Below are 20,522 nucleotides of genomic sequence, written 5' to 3' on the forward strand. Positions count from 1 at the left end.
CAGACGAGTCTTAATTTTCATAATCTTAAAAAAAATTGTATGCAAACTGACACTGACAGATCTGTCAGTGTCAGTTTGAACTGTCAATTTGCATACAATTTTTTTTTAAGATTATGAATTTTTAAGACTGTCTGTGGCCGGCCTAAGGCTTGCCACAGACAGTCTTAAAAATTCATAATCAATTCATAATTAGTTTTGTCTCCGTCGCTCGGTCTATGGGCTAGTATGAAGGTGCGCACACGTTGCGACGCAACTTTTTTGTCGCAGGGGTCGACGACAGGCCTGCGACGCAATTGTCTCCTTCCCTATGGGTTTCAATGCAAGTGCGCACACGGCGATAAAACAGTCGTCGGTCGGTTGTCAATGTTGCCAGTTATTCGAAAAAAAACATAATTTTAAATGCAGATTGTTGAAGACGACATTGATATCTGTCTTTTAATTGAAGAAGTAGAGGAAAGACTGATTTTATATGACAAGAATTTAAAAGAATATTCCGACAATATTAAGAAAAAACGATGCCGGGTTGTAAAATCATCAAAACTTTTAAACACTCATTCTGAAGTACCAAAAAATTATTTTAGATAGGCTCTCAATTTCATGAAAAAAGAAAAAGTTGCATCCGAAATATCCAAAGATAATAGAATTAGTCTATGGTAATAGCTTTTTAGTAGTCTGTGGTTACGTCGCTGTCGTTCCCGTGTGCGCACCTCGGAGACTGTCGCAAGGGGTGACGACAGAGACAAAAAAGTCGTCGAGCGACTGTCGCCTCCGTGTGCGCTCAGCCTTAATTTTCATAATCTTAAAAAATCATAATCTTATAAAATAAGATTGACTGCCTTGCCACACACATTCTTAAAATTCAAATTATTCGCAATCTGTCAGATCAATCTGAAAAAAATCATAATCTTAAAAAATAAGACTGTGTGTGGACAGTTGCGAAATTGTATGGGAATCCGTGCACTCGATCTGATTTCATAAGATTATGATTTTTTAAGATTATGAAATTTAAGGCTTCCCACAGACAGTCTTAAAAATTCATAATCTTAAAAAAAATTGTATGCAATCTGACAGTTCAAACTGACACTGACAAGACATTGACAGATCTGTCAGTGTCAATTTGCATACAATTTTTTTTTAAGATTATGAATTTTTAAGACTGTCTGTGGGAAGCCTAAGGCCGGCAACAGACAGTCTTAAAAATTCATAATCTTAAAAAAAAATTGTATGCAAATTGACAGTTCAAACTGACACTGACAGATCTGTCAGTGTCAGTTTGCATACAATTTTTTTTAAGATTATGAAAATTAAGGCCAATGTTACCAACTTAATGCAAGCACGTTCAAAAACCTTAATATGTTACGCGATTTTTCATAATTATTTTATTCTATTTGCAATACTTCGAGGCATAAATGGTCGATTGAATTAAAATGTAGGTATATATTATAGTAAATGTTTATGTTTTTATGGCACACAATGAAATAAATAAATTGTGTTGGATCGATAGCAAAATCGAAAATATGAACGCGTTTAAAAGCTTTATAAGATAGGTAGAGGTACGTTAATGTCAATGCGAAAATTGGGAGTTCGGATTGTTTATCGTTTTATTTAGTTGTAATAGTGTTTTTTCGCAACTGTATTAAAAAAAGTCGTTCGTTACACGTGCGAGAATGTCATTCTTCACTCGTCTCGAGTTTTGCCACTCGCGTGCTGCTCGTGGCAAAATGTCTCGGGACTCGTGAAGTAATGACATACTTCTCGCACTTATAACGAAATGTACTAAATATTATCAGAGATCGGACGGATTTGCGACATTCTTAGTGACTTACGTCATTTTAATGACTTTTAGTATGAGATGACGCACAAAAATCCGATCTCTGACTATTATACAAAGCTTTTCAGTCGAGTACCATGTTTAGGCCACGAAGCTTGCTGAGTGGCCTAATAGTACGGTACGAGAGTGAAAAGCTTAATTATATCACTATTGTATACAATACTTTTTCTATGAGTCATCATCGTCATCATTAATGGACAAAAAATATCATCATTCAACTTAAAATTAATGTTAATAGCGTCGTTCACCGTTGTATCTTGGTTGTATCAACATCGAATTTGGCAACCAATTGTTTGTAATAACCGTCTCTGATTAGTCCATAACGCGATAGATAAAAAAAATGTGTTTCAGATGCAGAAAAAATTGCCAGGTAAGTATCGCAAATTAATATAGAATTTATATAAAGTTCTATTTTTAATTTTTTTTTCAGTTAACTAAAGTCACACCTCCGCGTACTATGCTTGTAAGAGTGAAATATGACAGGTCGACTGTTCGCGTTTTTGACAGGCGGTAACTGTGAGGTAACCGAGAGGGGGTGGGCGGCACTTTCAGCGGGGAGCGGGAGTGGCCATACTGTACGATAGTACTCTTTATTATACTGTGCTAAAGTGAAGTGTAATCAACGAACTCATATAAGCATGGAAGTCGCCTTTATGAACATTACCGTTCAAATTTTCACCGTTTAGCACACATAGGTACACAATTACGCCAACATTTACACAAGACAATACGTTTACCACGTAATGAATTATTATAGTTGACTAAGTGTCAAAGACTATCCAACACTGAAAATTGAAAAGTCATATACAAACAGAAGTTGTAGTTTAGTCTGGTGTCCTAATTGACAGATTAAAGTCGACGAGTAGAAAAAATGCATTTTATTTATGTTTTACAATTATTTCAGCGTGTTTTACATTTATTTTGTAAATTTCACGTAGATAAATCGTTATAAATGTTATAATTAGCAACCTGGCAGGAAATTGTGACGGCCATCTCGATTTGCGCTTTACCGCGTTGCCATAGCAACGGGCAGTACAACAGAAAATTTAATCAGAAAATGTCGACAAATATTTTGACGGACACGTAAAATGAGTTCAATTGTATGCTTCTTTGAACATTGCATTTATATGCGGTATTTTAGTGTTTGTTTGTTGTGCTCATAAAGCGTTTGTTATCAACTAATTAAGAACAATGGATTTATATGAAGAATCCGATATTGGTGAAGATAGGCTACTGGTCGCAGCGGCGCCGCCATTAATTAATTAAAGGTTTTGCCATATGATTTTTTTCCTCTGTGTTTTCCTCTCAAATGTGATGAAAAATATTGTGTGTAACTCAGGAGGTAAGGAAACTTTTGTAAACTCGTGTCTATATTGGTCTGTGTGTATAACTCTCTCCAGCCTGCGGCTGTCGTGAGTTATAATATAACACTCGTTGACAAAATCCCCCTTACCTCCCTTGTTGCACAATATACTATTAAAATTTTTAGGTATAAATATAAAATGCTATAATTTAGGTACTAACCTGAACATTTTTCAATCCATTTGCTAAAAACATTTGGTCATTTCCAATGTTAGGGTTATTCTGTACAGGTATCGGTATGTCAAATCCTCTGTAAATTACGTTTTCGTGTATGTATGGAGGATTCGTAAATATAAAATTAACGACAGATTTTTTACGACGCTCTATTTCCACGGTTGATTCGCTATTTTCTGTTGTTCTAATAGTTTCTGTAGTGTCTATAGCCTCAGTAATAAGCTGCTCCGTAGTTTCAGACTCCAGTGCTTGTGTGGAGGTGGTGGCGGCGTCGATAGTAACCGTGGTAGACAACTGGCCACTTCTTGATGGCGTTTCTAATTCTTCATTTGTTAACGCTGTAGATGACTCAGATGTGGAAGAAGAACTTGGAGCAGTCTCCACTTCAATATCAGTAGCATTTATTATTTCTACCATCGTTGTACTGTCAATCATTGTAGACTGTACATTTTCAGAAACATACTCAGTGTTCGTTCTGTCTATATTAGTAGTGGCTGTACTGAGCGAGTCCGCAGTGGTCGCACTGGTAGTTGTGTCTGTTTGTAGTGTACTAAAGGATGTAGTAGTCTCAGAATGAGGCGCAGCTGAATTGGCAGTGGTTGGTGAGGAAGTGCTCATGCGGATGTCAAGGTCGCCGATAGTCTCCGCATTAGGGTTGGTGGTGGTTGCAGCGGCGCTGGACAGGTCCTCGCGAGCCAGCGTGCTCGCCGCGCCCGTGGCGGCGGTGACGGGCGCGGCTGTGGCCGCTGCGCTCTCCCCGTTGCTTGGGGTTGAAGATGCATTCGTTTCATTGTTTACAGGGGTAGTCGGCAACTGGTCATTGTCCAGATCGAACCCATAAAATCGTAGGATTTTTTTGTAACCTTCATTGAAGGTTACGTTTTCGTTGTTTAATGCAAGTCCTGCGAGAAAACCTTCTTCTGGAACAAAATATGTCTGGAAAAAAAGATTACATCATTACAGTTTCTGTGTTAGTTACGAGTAAGTACACAGCAAATAAGAGTGTACAAGTTCTAAGGAGGGTTTGGGTTGCCGACGACTCAAAGGACAATAGACGGAACAAATTAGTTTCGTAGATCCTTCCGTCACCAGCACACCGCACCCTCATTGAGCTCTGGCAGCCTTACTCACCGGCAGGAACACAACACTATGAGTAGGGTCTAGTATTTCTAGATCGTAGTCTAGATATTTGAACGAGTTGGACTCCTTTTTGAAAGAATGGCCGAGGACTGCACAAAACCGGGAGGAATGGAAAAAAAGGGGGGCAGGCCTTTGCCCAGCAGGCTTTTAATAATAATAAAACATAATGAGATGATTGTTACACCATACTCTTGAACGTAGCCTCCCGAACATGGTCGCCGCTTGGTCAATACGTATCCAACAATCTCTGCATCAAGCGAGAGATTGTTGGATATGGTCGACCTATAAGGTAGCAAAACTTGTCGAGGACTTCAATTTTATGTTTTATTCATAATTTTACAACAAATGTACTAGTAAACTCTCAGTACCGAAAAGTACCGAAGAACCGGGATTTCCCGGTTCCTTCCCAGTACCGGAAATCTCAGTCCCGGTTCTGGGACTGGTACCTGTTCTGCATTCCCTAGTCTGTCATTCGCTCATCTCTCCGCTGCCACGTGTTGCGAGTTGCGATACTAAATATCAATTGCTTCATTCGATTTTCATGTGCATGGCTTATATCTACGATCCCCTTAGAAGCAGACTGCAGGAAGATAAAGCTGCCAAGCTTTTGTTTATTAAATACAATTTACCTACTTCTTTTAGAATCACTCCATTTAATTTAAAAATTTAATTGTGTGCTAACAATTACACATAAGTATAACTTTAACTGGTTAGTTTTGGATTGTATTATACCTAACGGGTAACTTTTCTTTCCGTTTCTAAAACCTTTTACGGCATAAAAAAGGTTGATCATTCTTATGAGATTTTTAGTGAGTAAACAACTAAGGTGATTTTTATTTTTGGATTGTATTAAGTAATATTCCAAGCCAATTCTTAAATTCTTAGTTCATAAACACCTAGAAGTTCAGGGCAACATTATAGCTAACCCCCCTTTAAATATACCCCGTAAATTTGGCCTTGTGATCGCCCAGTGTGAGTATGTAGAACCCTTCGATGTGAACCGCGATAACCTAGATCCTTTAATGAGTATCAGCTGTATTTTTGACTAATATTTAAAATTTTATTTATTTATATTTTAAAGAAGAATAAAGGTTATTGTAGCATAATAATATAGTGTTATAGTAGAGTATTTTATCAGATTTAGGCCTAGAAAGTTATATGTGAGAAAATTAATGACGTAATGAAGAAATTTTTAGAATAGAAGTCAGTGAGTGAAGCATATATGAAATAAATATTAAAAAATATTTTGGTAATCATCCGCTACGCCTTATTAGTGGTCCCGGCTTGGGCAAGGGCTTGCGATGCGGTATGGGACCCCTGACCCGACCAAACCACTTTATCAGGATCCTAAGCAGGTAAGCCTGAAGGGCTATCTAACTACGAACTAACCCCTTTTTTGTTTTGTTTCTTTTTCCCTAGCTAAACCCCCCTTTTCCCCAATACTGCTAATAGACCATAACTTCTCGATCTTTCTAATGTTTTATCGAAACACCGAGCAGTTGCTAACTTTTATAAGAACTAAGTCTACTAACTTTTCTAAGCTTTTGACTTTCCATCAGTGGACGGCGCTCGCATGCCACTGGGCCCTATAACAAACCTATGCTTTTTATTCCAAAGAATAGTTTGTTTCCCTAACCAACTTGATAGAATTTACCTTGAAAAACTAGTTAGCAACACTAAGTGTCCCGCAGCGACACCGAAAGATCAGAAATTGCTACCACAATTATTAATTTCACTCAAATAAATTAAGTAATAAGAGATTTTATAAATTACCAGTTTTACCACATATTTTAAGATAGTAAACACCACATTTAAAGTCCATTTAAACCATATAAATACACGCCTATCAATTATACTTCAAAACCAATCGTAAAACAACCCTAATTTCATAGAAATACTGTGTGACGCTACCCTAATCCTATTGTTTTCCCTACTCTAACATATCTGAAACACAGACCCTCACTTACCATAGATCTTGTGTTCAGAATATGTACAAGTGTATCCCTACTAGAACTGTACAGTTCAGCCAGCGAAGCTGAGATAGGCAACCTATAGGCTTGTGTCGGTCAGATCCCCCCCTCTGCTCTTGCCCGCGGGCTAGGGTAGCAGAGAGTAGATCGCCCTATCCGTGTATATATCCAGTATTCTAGGACACACCTGTACCAGCCACATGGGAGACCCAGCTGCGATCAAACTTTACTTAGATATGGATCAATCACAACCGAAATCCCCAGCGACCAACGCCAGCATGAACCAGAGCACCGATTAAATAAATATATATATATATAGGACCCCAGCCTCAAATACTGCCGACTTCAGTGAGCAAGGATTACTCCTAATGTCTTTCGTCAATCGTGAAAGTCCTCACTTCCATCTAACAGTTGGACTCTTTGAGACCGGTGAGAAAATACGCTTTTGTAAGTATAAAAAACCGGCCAAGAGCGTGTCGGGCCACGCTCAGTGTAGGGTTCCGTAGTTTTCCGTATTTTTTTCAAAAACTACTGAACCTATCAAGTTCAAAACAATTTTCCTAGAAAGTCTTTATAAAGTTCTACTTTTGTGATTTTTTTCATATTTTTTAAACATATGGTTCAAAAGTTAGAGGGGGGGGACGCACTTTTTTTTCCTTTAGGAGCGATTATTTCCGAAAATATTAATATTATCAAGAAACGATCTTAGTAAACCCTTATTCATTTTTAAATACCTATCCAACGATATATCACACGTTGGGGTTAGAATGAAAAAAAATATCAACCCCCACTTTACATGTAGGGGAGGTACCCTAATAAAACATTTTTTTCCATTTTTTATTTTTGCACTTTGTTAGCGTGATTGAGATACATATTGGTACCAAATTTCAGCTTTCTAGTGCTTACGGTTACTGAGATTATCCGCGGACGGACGGACGGACGGACGGACGGACGGACGGACGGACGGACGGACGGACGGACGGACGGACGGACAGACAGACATGGCGAAACTATAAGGGTTCCTAGTTGACTACGGAACCCTAAAAAGTGCCCAAGCCTCCACTTGGAACAAAAAGACCCCTAAACGCCTTATGTTTAACAACCGCAAGGTATAAAGCGCTTAGCCGGACAACAGTCTGTCACAAACAATGATCTGGCTTATAACTTTCACAAAATAACCCCATAGAAAATTACTAAATTCAATTTTACTGACCAACTAAATAAACGAATGAAGTTTCCTTTACGTGCTATAATCTAAGCTTAGTTTTGCAAGAATTACTCCCTACAAAACCAAACACAGACTTATCTCCAAGCACCAGCCATACATCGACCCAGTCTTTGTATTGCTTGACGGCACTCGTGAAACAAAGCACAGAAAACTTCACTACACATTAATTTAAATGTAACACTACACTATAAATAGAACACTAAAATAACCCCACAACTGACGGTAAAGCAATTCCACCATAGGTCTAAGTTTAACTGTACGACGATATTGTCCCCGCACAATCAAACAGAGACACAATTTCAAAGTTTACAATCACTTAGAATAATTTTCAAGTAAAAACAAACAGAGAAACAATAGCAGAACAACTTCACTCACCAGTATAACACACGAAAGCCAGGGACACTGTTAGTCTCGTAGATATTTTAAGAATGACGCGCGTCGGCTCGCTCCGACCCTTTTATAACTTCAAACATCGACATACCATCGACCATCGACAATCGACACAGTATCGACGTTTCATCGACACAGTAACGACATACCATCGACACAACATCGACAATCGACACAGTATCGACGTACCATCGACGTACTATCGATAATCGACACAGTATCGACGTTTCATCGACACAACATCGACAAAAAGCCATTAACTTGCGCACATAAGAAAAAGATCACAAGTGCTTTGTTTACACTCATACGCTCTACGCAATAAAGTTCACGATCATCACGCGGATGTTTGCTTATTAACACGTGCAGATTGCACCTGTTTTAGAGAGAGACAGAGCTATTGGTATTGATACTTATGTAGTCCAATAGTGGAGCGTTCCGTAAATATTTTTACGTAAATATTATTTTGTGAAAGATTGTTTAAATCAATTTAGTAAGTAACTTCGCAATGAAAGATCACATTTGTTCCTAATTGTTACATTGAATGATATATTCAGGAAGTATAATAATCAATATTAGTCATTATTACCTCTCTGACTTGTAATTGGAACCAAGACATAATATCGGAACGCTATGCAGTTGACAACTGTCAGTATCAGTATTTCGTCCATGTGAACGTAGTTTGTTGATAAATACGTTTTCCCAACCTGTTTTACATTAAATAATAGTGAATTTTATCAGTGATGACGTAACTAAACATGTGATTAACCATCAAAGATATTATTTGTTAAAATATTCAATGAAATCCCGAAGGAAATATGCACCAAAAAGTTGGTCAAGGAAAAGTTGATTCGCCGTAAGTTTTATATGTAATAACGAGTCCATTTCCTCGTCATAGACGCTTGTTCTGTTACACCGCACTGACAGTTCAAAAAACTTTGATTTTTCATTTTCACTTTTACCCCCAAAAGTGGCCCCAATAATTAATTTTCTTAATTTAAATATTTTAAATAACATGTCCGTCTCTGGGTCACAGATTAACATATTTGTGCCAAATTTCAAGTTAATCGGTTCAGTAGTTTTGGAGAAAATTGGCTGTGACCTGTGACAGACATCAAACGCACGACTACGAGTGATCTTATAAGGCCGTTTTTTCCTTTTTGAACTACGGAATGCTAAAAATATTAAAATATAGACCTAATAGCGACTCATTACCCATACAACCATTTCGGTCGCAAAATCTTCAAATCGGTAACGAACTGTCAAATGTGACATAACGCGTGGTAACGTCGTGCAAACAATGCGACCGTATTGATACAATAACAAGTCGACGTGTGCACTTGTTACGGTAACAAAATGTGTACGAATCTGTGGCTGTCAATGTCACTGTCAGAACGATTTTTAACGACACTTTATTAGTCGACGTATGCACACATAACGGTAACAACAAGTGGACGAATTTGTAGCTGTCATTGTCACTGTCAGAACGGTTTCTGACAGTGACATTGACAGAATTTGTACACACATGTGTAGGTCTGATTACCGAACTGCTCCTAAACCACTGTAACCGCAAATGACAATCTGAAATACGAAGGTTTCTCAAACTGTCTTGTGAAGTTGTGGACTGGTTGCTTTGAATCATTTAAATATGAGCGAATTAAATAATAATAAACAACGACGACCATTTAAGCACTCTTCGACATTTTATAGAAATGTGGGAAAGTTAAGAAAAGTGCAGAATGATTAATACAAATAGATAAGCACTTTATAGTAACTTAATGTATTAAATATATAATTTTTAATTCTTATTGATAAAAATGATGTGTAGTGTTGCTTTACACAATAAAAGTAGGTATCAAATGAAATAGAGTATTTACTGTGCTATTAATAGAATTTCTGTTGCGCAATGATAGTTTTTTTCAGTACAGATGCTGCTTTTTTTTAACGCAGTAGTGCGAGAAAATCAAGCAATGATTCATTTCTTGTCTGGTCGAAACTCTTAGCTTAGATTTAGGTACTGAAAATCGTCGTACGATACTCGTGCGAAAAGGACATTCACAACTCGTGTCGATTTAAAACACTCCCTTCGTTTGTGTATTAATTTATCGCTACTCGTATCGATTTTCCTCTTTTCCGCACTCGTATCTACAAGTATTTTGTTTGGGTTACAAAAAAAAACACATTATTTACTCTACTACGTTTTATTTATGTCTCTTTAACATTACAAATTTGTATCTCTACAAAAATCTTGACAAAAGAAGTACAGATCGCTGAAATTAATGTTGATAGTAATATTAATGACGACTACTTCAACAAGTGTCAATTGTGAAATGCCGCAAAATACTAGTTGCTCTATAGAAGACCATAATAATATGATCCCCGATGCTTTGCAACCCAGCAGCTCGGTACGCACGTTACAATTTTTTTTAAATCTTCTTTAGTGAGGACAACTGAGTACGACGGCATATTTAATTGTTTATAAAGTTTGAGGATACCTGAAAAAATGAATACAAGAGCCATTTTGTAAATCTAATAAATATTCACTGCTTTCGGTCACGCGTGTACGCTGCGACCATTTTGCGACCGTTTGTTGACCGTTTTGTGACCGTTTGGCGACTGTTTTTTACATGGAATATTACCCAGTCTTAATCCATATTTTAACAACTTTACTGGTTTTCTAGGCATTATTTTTATTATTTCAGTTTAGTATATGCACCGGAGCACTAAAACTTCACCAAACTACGCAAACACCGAGTAGTCAATAATATTATTACTGGTTAAACTGAGGTAAATTGATGGCGCGTTGATAAATTTAGACTTATTTTATGAAATCACTCGAGCAATTTAATTGGCCATGATAATTAGCCCACATTATATTACAAATGCAAACAATATTTATCTTTAACAAATTCTTACGCCATTACATTTTAATGTCAAATGATTTTATTTCTTTTTTACTTTGACGTCTCTGACAGTCGCCATTTGAAAAGAATGAAATGAACGAATGATTTTGGGAAAGTAGTCGCCAAACGGTAACAATGTGTGCACGCGTAGTGCACACTTCTGTGACCATTTGTGCCTGTTACCAATCGTCCCCATTTGGGTCGCCTCGACTAAACGTCGACCGTACTGCGACTAAGCATTGAGACCCGAAGACCTGTGTGTACACAAAATAGGACGATTTGCGTAGGAACGGCGACCGATTATGGTTATATGGGTAGTTTTTGTTCCCTGACGGTCTTTAATTTGAACTAATAAAATTATTATTAAATCCATTCAATTACCACGAGTTCATTCATTTTGTAATGTTATCCAAAGAAGTAACTTAAAGAAATAGAGCGTGTGTATTCCATACGGGCGAATATTTTAACAACGATTAGTATCGGACCTAAGGAGCCTAACTACATTGTTTTTTTTAAATAGATGAGTTTTTTTTTCATACATAATAATTCAGCACGCAATGTATTACGCCTCCCTCCGTCATATTGACCTGACGTTTATGACTTATGTCATGTTAGCATTAATTTGTGTGCTTTTTAACAAAAATACCCAACGTGGTGTTAATGTGTACCAAATTAATTCAAAGCCAAACGTTGTGATTTTATTCAATAAAAGTCTAAAATAGCTAACTCATTATTTTATTAAATAGGTTTCTGAACTAATCACGCCGATTTAGCAACCGTAGATACTTGATGTCTTCTACGTCCTAGCCACGCTGTTCCATGCAAGTAATGAAGCGACGGTGTAAAGAGTGTTCAGCAAGAGTAGATTTTACCTACGTCCAATTGGTTGTTTCGTTGGTTCCAGACACAGTTTCTACTGAACGTGCTTGAACTGAACCGATAACGGTACAAACGATGTCTGATAGAAATTCCGGAATTCCTTGAATTGGTCACACCGGTCACACGTCTCAACGTACAAAATAATAAAGTTGCAAATAATAGGATAGTGATAGGCAGATCATCGTGGATACGCTGAAACAATCACTCTTGCGTAACATCACGGGGTTCGATAGTCCGAAAAACGCTCTTCGGACAGTTCGGACGCGTTGTTGAGTTTCGCCGTAAATCAAAATCATATCAACGAGTTTATTAGGAGGATAATTCGTTGATTGTGGTATTTTCAACAATTATTGTTTTGATCACTGACGGCAACATGACAAATTAAATGTCAGGAAAGCAGAAAGCAGATTTTTAACCGTCGCCTCATATCTCTCAAGAAGGACGGTTATCAAGTCGTCTGTATGTTTTTTTTTTTTAATGTTTGTTCCTCGATATCTCCGTCGTTACTGGACCGATTTTGAAAATTTTTTTTTGATTGAATGTAATATACAGATGTTTATTTATTTAACGAAACAAAATGAAATATAAAAACAAAAAACAAATTGAAATATATACACTAAAGAAAATACATTAACTAAACTAAACTATGTACAAACTTAAAATTAACTTATAAATAAAAAATGCTCCCCAAGTCGTCACTATATGTTGTGGTGCCCAGAAGGCTGGCAGCGTTACCTCTTTGGATGGCCAGACTTAATCTCTGGCTGAAGTAGCTGCCAGCTCTCTGGTCACCTGAGGCATCCACCAGGCGCTGGGATATCTCTTTAAAAAGAGTTTTCGCGCTGGGCCCCCACGGTCCTAGAGTTTCGACGCCGAACGGCGCAAATATATAGCCCTCGCCGAGGACAGCATATTTGCGCCGCTTATTTTGTTCTGCCGTTATGGCCGCAGCTCCCGCCTTGACGGAGGTCGCCTGTAGGTGGGACGGCGCGAGCGTGTCAACACAGGTGGCGTCCCACACAAGCGTCCTCCCTTGCATCCACGGAATGAGTGTCATCCCATCGGGGCGCTTGCCATCGTCGCGTGCGATACCGTTCGGCTCAAGGATAGCCGGTACGCTAACGGAGGCGAGCGCCCTCTTGATGACATCATTCAAGGACGCATGGCGGGAGATGCGACCTGCGCTTCTTGGACAGGATAAACCGTGATGGCCCAGTTCGGTCACCTTAGCACCGCAGCGGCATCGATGGGGCTCATTTGTTTTGGTGCCCAGACGCAAAGAGGTAGCCAGGGTTAGGGTGGTTTTGTCCAGCAGGGTTCCGATTTTGGCTGATGGTAATGCGCGGAGCCAATAACCCGCTTCCGGTTCTGCGACTGCCAACAAATGAGCGCGCTCTGCTGAACTCTGGGCAGAGTCAATAAGTTGAGTTATCGTTGCCTTGCAGAGCGGCTCGTCCCATTGCCTTTGCGACTTAAGGGAAATCGGAAGCGGGCTACCCGGGCAAGACTGCAACCATGTGTCTTTGGCCTCGTTCAGTGTGGTAATACGCTCGCTGGCAGAGGATGAGCAAAAAATCTTGTCAGCGAGATCTTGTGTGCTGTGAAACGAGGCCAAAAACGCAAGGAGGGCGACACTGACAACTTGGCGTATACCCAGACCGCCGTGGCGAATTGGCAGAGAGGCCTGGGTCCAGGCGCGGTTGTCTAGGTGAATGTTTAATATGGATGAAAGGGTGGTTTTCAAAATGGAGTCCAGTGGTTCGATGAGGTGAGGATATGATGATATGATGTACCTATACCACAGAGAACCTCCTATAGAGTAGAAATCTTGTATATTTTGTTCGCGATACGAGTCACCAGTGTTTGGGGTGCGAGGAGCGGGCGGGGAATGTGTTAAGCGCGCTGTGATTGGCCGTTTCAAGGACGGCGGGCAGTCGCGCCAGATGAAAAGGGACAGGAGTATGACTGTCCCTCTACTGACGCGTAAGTGGCCAATGTAAGTTGACCTATGCCGGCTCTGAATAAATTATAAATACTTAATAAATTATATAGACTTATTTGTGGAATGTAATGCCGTCTGTTTTTAAATTTGAGCTTCTTGTTACCTTTCCACACTACAGGTGGACATCTTTAAGGCATCAAAATACCCTTTTCCAATTTTTTAGTGCGAAAAACACGCGCTGCTTTCGGGTCTGTTACTTGGTCGATACTGATCGGGCACGGCGAGCGCCCGCGCTTATATCAGTGCAAATACTAGGAAGGCTGGCGATCGCGAGTCGTCTTGTAATGGATGTCTATAGGGGTTGGTCTGTGACCTATACAGATTGGTCTCATTTTTCTCAGAACCCAGTTCTGGTGGTGGGATCTGAAAGGCATACATATGGTGATTTTTGTGTTTTTAAAGGAACAGCATGCATTTACGTACGGAACAGTGACATTTGGTGCAGTGGAACTCCTGATGATGGTCAGAATGGAACTACTCAAATCTGAACGGCACACTTATAGTGACTTTGGTATTTTTATAAGAACAGCATGCACTTTCGTCCAGAACAGTGACATTTGGTGCAGTGGAACTGCTGATGATGGTCAGAACCGAACTCCTCAAATCTGAACGGCACGCTTATAGTGACTTTGGTATTTTTATAAGAACAGTATGCACTTACGTCCAGAACAGTGACATTTGGTGCAGTGGAACTGCTGATGATGGTCAGAACCGAACTCCTGAAATCCGAACGGCACGCTTATAGTGACTTTTTTTTTATAAGAACAGCATGCCCTTTCGTCCAGAACAGTGACATTTGGTGCAGTGGAACTGCTGATGATGGTCAGAACCGAACTCTTCAAATCTAAACGGCACTGTCATAGTGACTTTGGTATTTTTATAAGAACAGCATGCATTAAGTTCAGAACAGTGACATTTATTTAGTTATGTTTGTTAAGCATATTGAGTTTTCAAGTCAAATTTTGTCAAGATTTGATTTCTTATAATCCGATTCATGAGGAATTGAGGAAACTCCTCAAACCTTAACGTTATACGTATATTCATTTGTGTTGCCATCAAATAATTAAAGCATTAAAAGCAGTTTTAAAAAATACCTACACATTTCTACATAATCCAACATTCGCAAGTAGCTTTCACCAGAAACCCAAAGGCGGCGGTTTTTTTTTTCTTAAAAATTATTTTATTTTTATTTATTTATTTAACATCACACATTACATAATAATATTTATTTTAGAAAGCATCACTCTTTAAACCATCGAGGTTTTGACAGTCTCGTGTTATTTAATAAAAACATATCGTTGGGCCTATGTTGGACAGTGGCGGCACTTCGTTTGAGCTCTTTTCTTCTCGATAATCTCGATATGTACGTATGGTGCCGAAACTTGGACCATGAAAAGCTTTGACATGGCTAAGATTGACGCTTTTGAGATGTGGTGCTGGAGAAGACTGCTACGTGTATATGTTATGGACCAAGTGATTATGTAATAAGGGTATTATGTATAATGCCCGGACATTATGAATAATGCCTAGCTGTATTGGGCAAAGTGATTAATCATTGTGTAGACGCCATTTTTTATTACATTGCCCGGTCATTATGATACTGCTACGTGATCGTTGGGCAATTTGATAATAAGTTTAACAGGTTTGTCTAAACGCCATTTTTTATCACATTGCCCGGTCATTATATGATAATGCTACGTGATTCACGTGATCGTTTGGCAATTTGATGGTAAGTTTAACAAGTTTGTCTAAACGCCATTTTTTATCACATTGCCCGGTCATTTTGAATAATAATTAAAAAGTCTTACCTAATAATAATTAAAAAGTCTTACCTTCTGTGCTATGTATATATGTACTATGTATCCATTTGTCGCGTGTTTGTTTCGTGTTACTGTCTTTTCCATCATTAATTGTATTGTCAGTCATTGTTTCATATCGTGGACACTCTGTCAATTTACTTGTATAGTATCGTACCTAACTGTTCCCTGATGTTTGTGCTGTCACTCGTTCTAGTTTTAGTTTAGTTCTTAGCTTAGTTTATTAAGTCAGGGTCCCACTGAAAATCAGCGCCTCGGCTTGCCGTGGCAACATGCTGAGTGGGATCCCATTTAGCATCTAATTTAAGTTGTATGTACCTCTACCTTGTATTTGTCCAATTTGATGTTAAATAAAGTATATTCTATTCTATTCTATTCTATAATACTACGTGATCGTTGGGTAATTTGATGGTAAGTTTAACAAGTTTGTCTAAACGCCATTTTTTATCACATTGCCCGGTCATTATGATACACATGATCGTTGGGAAATTTGATAGTAAGTTTTTTAAGTATACTGAGTGTTTCCTAACAAATAATGAAATGTAAATTGTGCTTCTTTCATGAGGATAGGTACTTTTGTTGAGTAGACTTGAACAATTAGTAGTTTTCCGATTTTTTTATACAAATTAAATACCTATTTCATTGTACGCCATCATCGTTTTAATTGAAGTAGACTTTAAAGTATAATAAAAATGAATACAAATTATTTTATTAAGTTGTTGTATATAGTGGTTAGTCAGGTCAGTAAAGATGATCAAAGTTAAATCAGTTTCACAAAACATACCTATAATTTAAAAAAAAAAAAACATATTTCAAATAGCGGTTACAGTTGGACGGAAATATAAAAAAAATATTACGTCCCACTGCTTGGCACAGGTTGCTCTCTTGTGTGAGAGGTATATAGTGACTGACCGAGCATAGCTGTTCTTTTCCGGAATTATGTTATGCAGCATCCCCCTGAACCGAGGAGGATTTAGGGGACTCTCACCTCGTGGCGCAATGGACGGATCCATTGTGAAAGAGGGGGATGAGCTTACACCGGCGTTTCACTATCTTTGCCGTTCGTACGAGTGCACTCAGAACGAGGTCATTTCACCACGGGCCGACCTCTCACTACTCAGCATAGCCTCCATTATCCCATGTTCTCGCTACATCTACAGGTCTGCAAACCTCGTTACTACCTTGAAGGAAGCTCTTTCCGCGGCCCAACGACTGTATTCTCCCAGTGTGCTGGCCATATTGTCTGTCGAGCCACATTTGACGCTATCATTGGTCATACCTGCTAAACAAACTAGGCGTTTTACCATCTTTGCCATTCGTGAAAGTGCACTTTTATCATGGCACTTACCGGTAGCCGTGCCTTATGGTTAGAAGCTGGTCTGACGGACCGAAACTCTTTATTGCCCTCTCCCGATATCATCTATGGACCCTGCCTCACTAAGACTCAAGGCGAGCTCTGCTCTGCGGCCTATATCGGACTTTTCGTTTAACTCTAAATCATTTATCATAAGAGTTTTAAATGATTCACAATTAGTTTCATAAGATTTATATTAACCGGGATATAAACCGTGATTACTTTTTTGAATTTTATTGAAGTCCCGATATTTCGACGCAGTTTCATGCATCATGATCACGGGAAACTGAAGACGGCGGGTGGATGTCAAAGTTGCAGCGGCTGCGCGTCCTTTGTTGTTCGATATGAAACTGCATACAGTTTCTTGAACAGATCGGCACGAAAGTATGCTGAAGCTACGCCAATCCAGCTATTAGCTTTGCTACATGTTTTATCTCTCAACACTGCCCAACAATGGATGGGCATTATATGCTCGGGAAAAGTACAGCTATTCGGTGTGTTATTATTACTTTGCCCAACAGAGGATGGGCATTATGCATAATGCCCGGGCAAAATTCAGCTATTCGGTATGTTATTGTCACTTTGCCCAACAGAGGATGGGCATTATGTATAATGCCCGGGCAAAATTCCACTATTCGATATGTTATTATCACTTTGCCCGACAGAGGGTGGGCATTATGTATAATGCCCGGGCAAAATTCAGCTACTCGCTGTGTTATTATTACTTTGCCCAAAAGAGGATGGGCATTATGTATAATGCCCGGGCAATTTAATTATTTGAATAGTTATTATCAAACTGCCCACTCACAATGGGCATTATTCATAATGCCCGGGCATTATGTATAGTGCCCGATTTATCACTTGGTCCATAACATATATATAATTTGGGAAGCTAGAAGAACTAACGTCTCTATTTTGCAAGAACTGAATTACACCACAATGCTCTCCGTAATATGCCAGGTTTAGATTTTTCGGACACATTATGAGACCACCAATGCATAATATGGCGAATTAGTGGTAAACACTTGAGGTGGGGCTCGTAAGAGATGGTCTAACTGTATGAAGAAATCGAATGGAGGTGGCAGCGTATACCGTGCTGTCCACATGGCTTATGAGTTATGAGCGTATCACCGCGTTCAATGGCGACACGCTACTTTGTGGTCGCGATCCACAGCATTGAGGAAACTAGGAAGAAGAAGTTATTTTAAAAGTTTAATTTCAATTACATTATTTAATACATGACATTTTAGTATTATAGTAGCTACCTAGCTACTTACTTACCTGTGCACAGGCCCAGTTAAAGTAACGTCGTTGCCTCAGAGCGAAAAAGTAGATTTTTATTGTTGTTACGCATTTTTAAGCATAATAGTGTGGTGCAATAAAAACTACTAATCATATTTTTGTTTATTTAATCAAAATGTTTCCGATTAATTAAATAAAGACTCGAGACTTTGGGCTCGAGATTTTTGAAACTCGAGACTTCAAATAGGTCGAGAAATCAGAAACCCTAATCCGAACCGTACATCATCCGCTTCATCAAGTAGGATAACTACGCCGACTAATTGGGCCAGAACTATTATAATTTTTTTTTCTCTCTTCGATTAATTATTTAACTTATTAGTATTATTTTTATTTATTATAAGTTCATTTTTATGTTAGTTAGTTTAATTAGTTATATTTTAGTTTTGTATAGTTATTTTTAAGTTTTTGGTTATTATTAAGTTTTATATTGTATAAGCGGACCCTGGCGCTAGGCCGGGAAAACGCTAGGTTGAAAAAGATTAAGGTTTATATTGTATATAATATGTATTGTTGTTAAAAATAAATTAAATTACATTCCCACATAATAAATGTAATTCTTAGATACTCACTTTTAAAGTGCGGTGGATATCTCTGAAGCCTATTCTCATGACATTTCTATTCCAGGGCAGCTGCATTCCTTTCTGAATTTGGTAGGAGCTTTCACCGTCAACTCCCTCATACAAGGCCACTAGTATACCCATAAGACCATAGGGTGAAAAAGCTATGTTATTTTCATTTAGGAAATTATGTTCTGCTAAAACCTTTAAGCCGAATTCATTGGTAACGTCTACCATGTGCGACAAGGGGGTCCTCCCGGTGTCCCATAGTTTAATCTCTACAGGCACTCCGTACTCCGAGGCAAAGACGAAGTTTCCGATTGAGAGCACACCGAGTAGCAAGGCTGCGCGTCCGGCCGGCCGCATGGTGTCCGCAATTGTGACCACGCTACGCTGCCCACTGGCACTGTCCAACGGTTTGGGCTAATCTTTGTGTCTAATTGTCATTGAAATGAAATTCAAACCCGGTGAACGCCCTCTGCAAACTCGCAACGTCTTATAAGTTTTCTGAATACCTAAGTAGATTCAATTTTAGATAAATAATTATATTATTATATTAATGAATACACGTATCGTAATTTGGGGTGAGTAGCGCAAAAATTGACTTTCAAACTCGACGAAAGACATTTTTTACACGTGGCTCGTTGTAGGATTTACCGTTGGTTCGGTAAATCCTAGGTTTTACCTTGGTGACCTGTAGATATTGGGTCATTCATGAATGCGGTCGTAGTCATATTATAGTGCGTAGGTTCGTCGGATTGAGACACCTCTAATCGAAGTTGTGATCCACGGTAATTTGGTAGATAGCGTCGGCCCGTCGAACTCTGTCTTGATGCGTCGCTTGTGCGATTTGTGTGTCCTGCCTGATGATTTACATTCTATATCCCAGTTAGTGTTGGGTGCAATAGGAGTCGGACTATATCAAAATCATAGTCTTGGTTATTACCTGGTTACCAGGTTGATGATGAAAACTATTACTTGTAACACTTTTACTTTATTCGTTAGTTATAAACATAATAACAACCTATTTACAATAAATATTTCAGGACTTCTTCACTACAACTCGTCTCTACTCGAACTGGCCAACCGTCACTGCATTCCCGGTGTTTTATATCAATCCAAGATGGCGGGAATCAGTGACTAATACGAGTCAATTGATATTCTTTAATACGCTCATCATATTCTTTATTACGCTCATCATAAATAATAATTCAAAATATAAGCCATTAATAAATAATTACTCTTACAATATGTGATAGAATGAATGACAGAAAGTACATCCGTTTATTACAACTCCGATTTTAACGATCCTTACAGTTCAGAAGTTGGAAGAAACAAGAATCGATAAAATTTGTGCCACGCCGCACAATCGTAAGGTTTTCTTTTTTTTTGTGTAAGTAAAAATAATAATAGTACCGTTCAAGAATGCTACCTCTGTTCCAGGCACTCGAGCCATCCATCACCGTGTCGGAGCAGCGGCTATCGGATCAGGTGCGCGTCATTCAGCGGTCAAAGCGGTTGGATGACGCCACACTTGATCGGCTCCGCCAGGAGGCTCTCGCTACTCGCGCGGACCCCGCCTCGGGGCGGGATTTGCCCGCCATGTCGCCGGACCC

At 38.9% G+C, this 20,522-nt stretch overlaps 1 protein-coding gene across 1 annotated transcript in view; it reads right to left on the reverse strand.

Moving 5' to 3' along the window:
* LOC125241843 overlaps window positions 1-19,272 on the reverse strand; it is a 44,079-nt gene extending 24,807 nt beyond the window's left edge. Inside the window, exons 1-2 of the mRNA XM_048150505.1 lie at window positions 18,919-19,272; window positions 3,356-4,303 (exon numbers count right to left, since the gene is read on the reverse strand). Coding sequence (XP_048006462.1) covers window positions 3,356-4,303; window positions 18,919-19,272 — 1,302 coding nt within the window. The remainder of the gene's footprint in view (window positions 1-3,355; window positions 4,304-18,918) is intronic.
* Window positions 19,273-20,522: the final 1,250 nt, after the last annotated feature.

This window comes from Leguminivora glycinivorella, chromosome Z (genome assembly GCF_023078275.1).
Source record: "Leguminivora glycinivorella isolate SPB_JAAS2020 chromosome Z, LegGlyc_1.1, whole genome shotgun sequence".
In the NCBI taxonomy this organism is placed as follows: domain Eukaryota; kingdom Metazoa; phylum Arthropoda; class Insecta; order Lepidoptera; family Tortricidae; genus Leguminivora; species Leguminivora glycinivorella.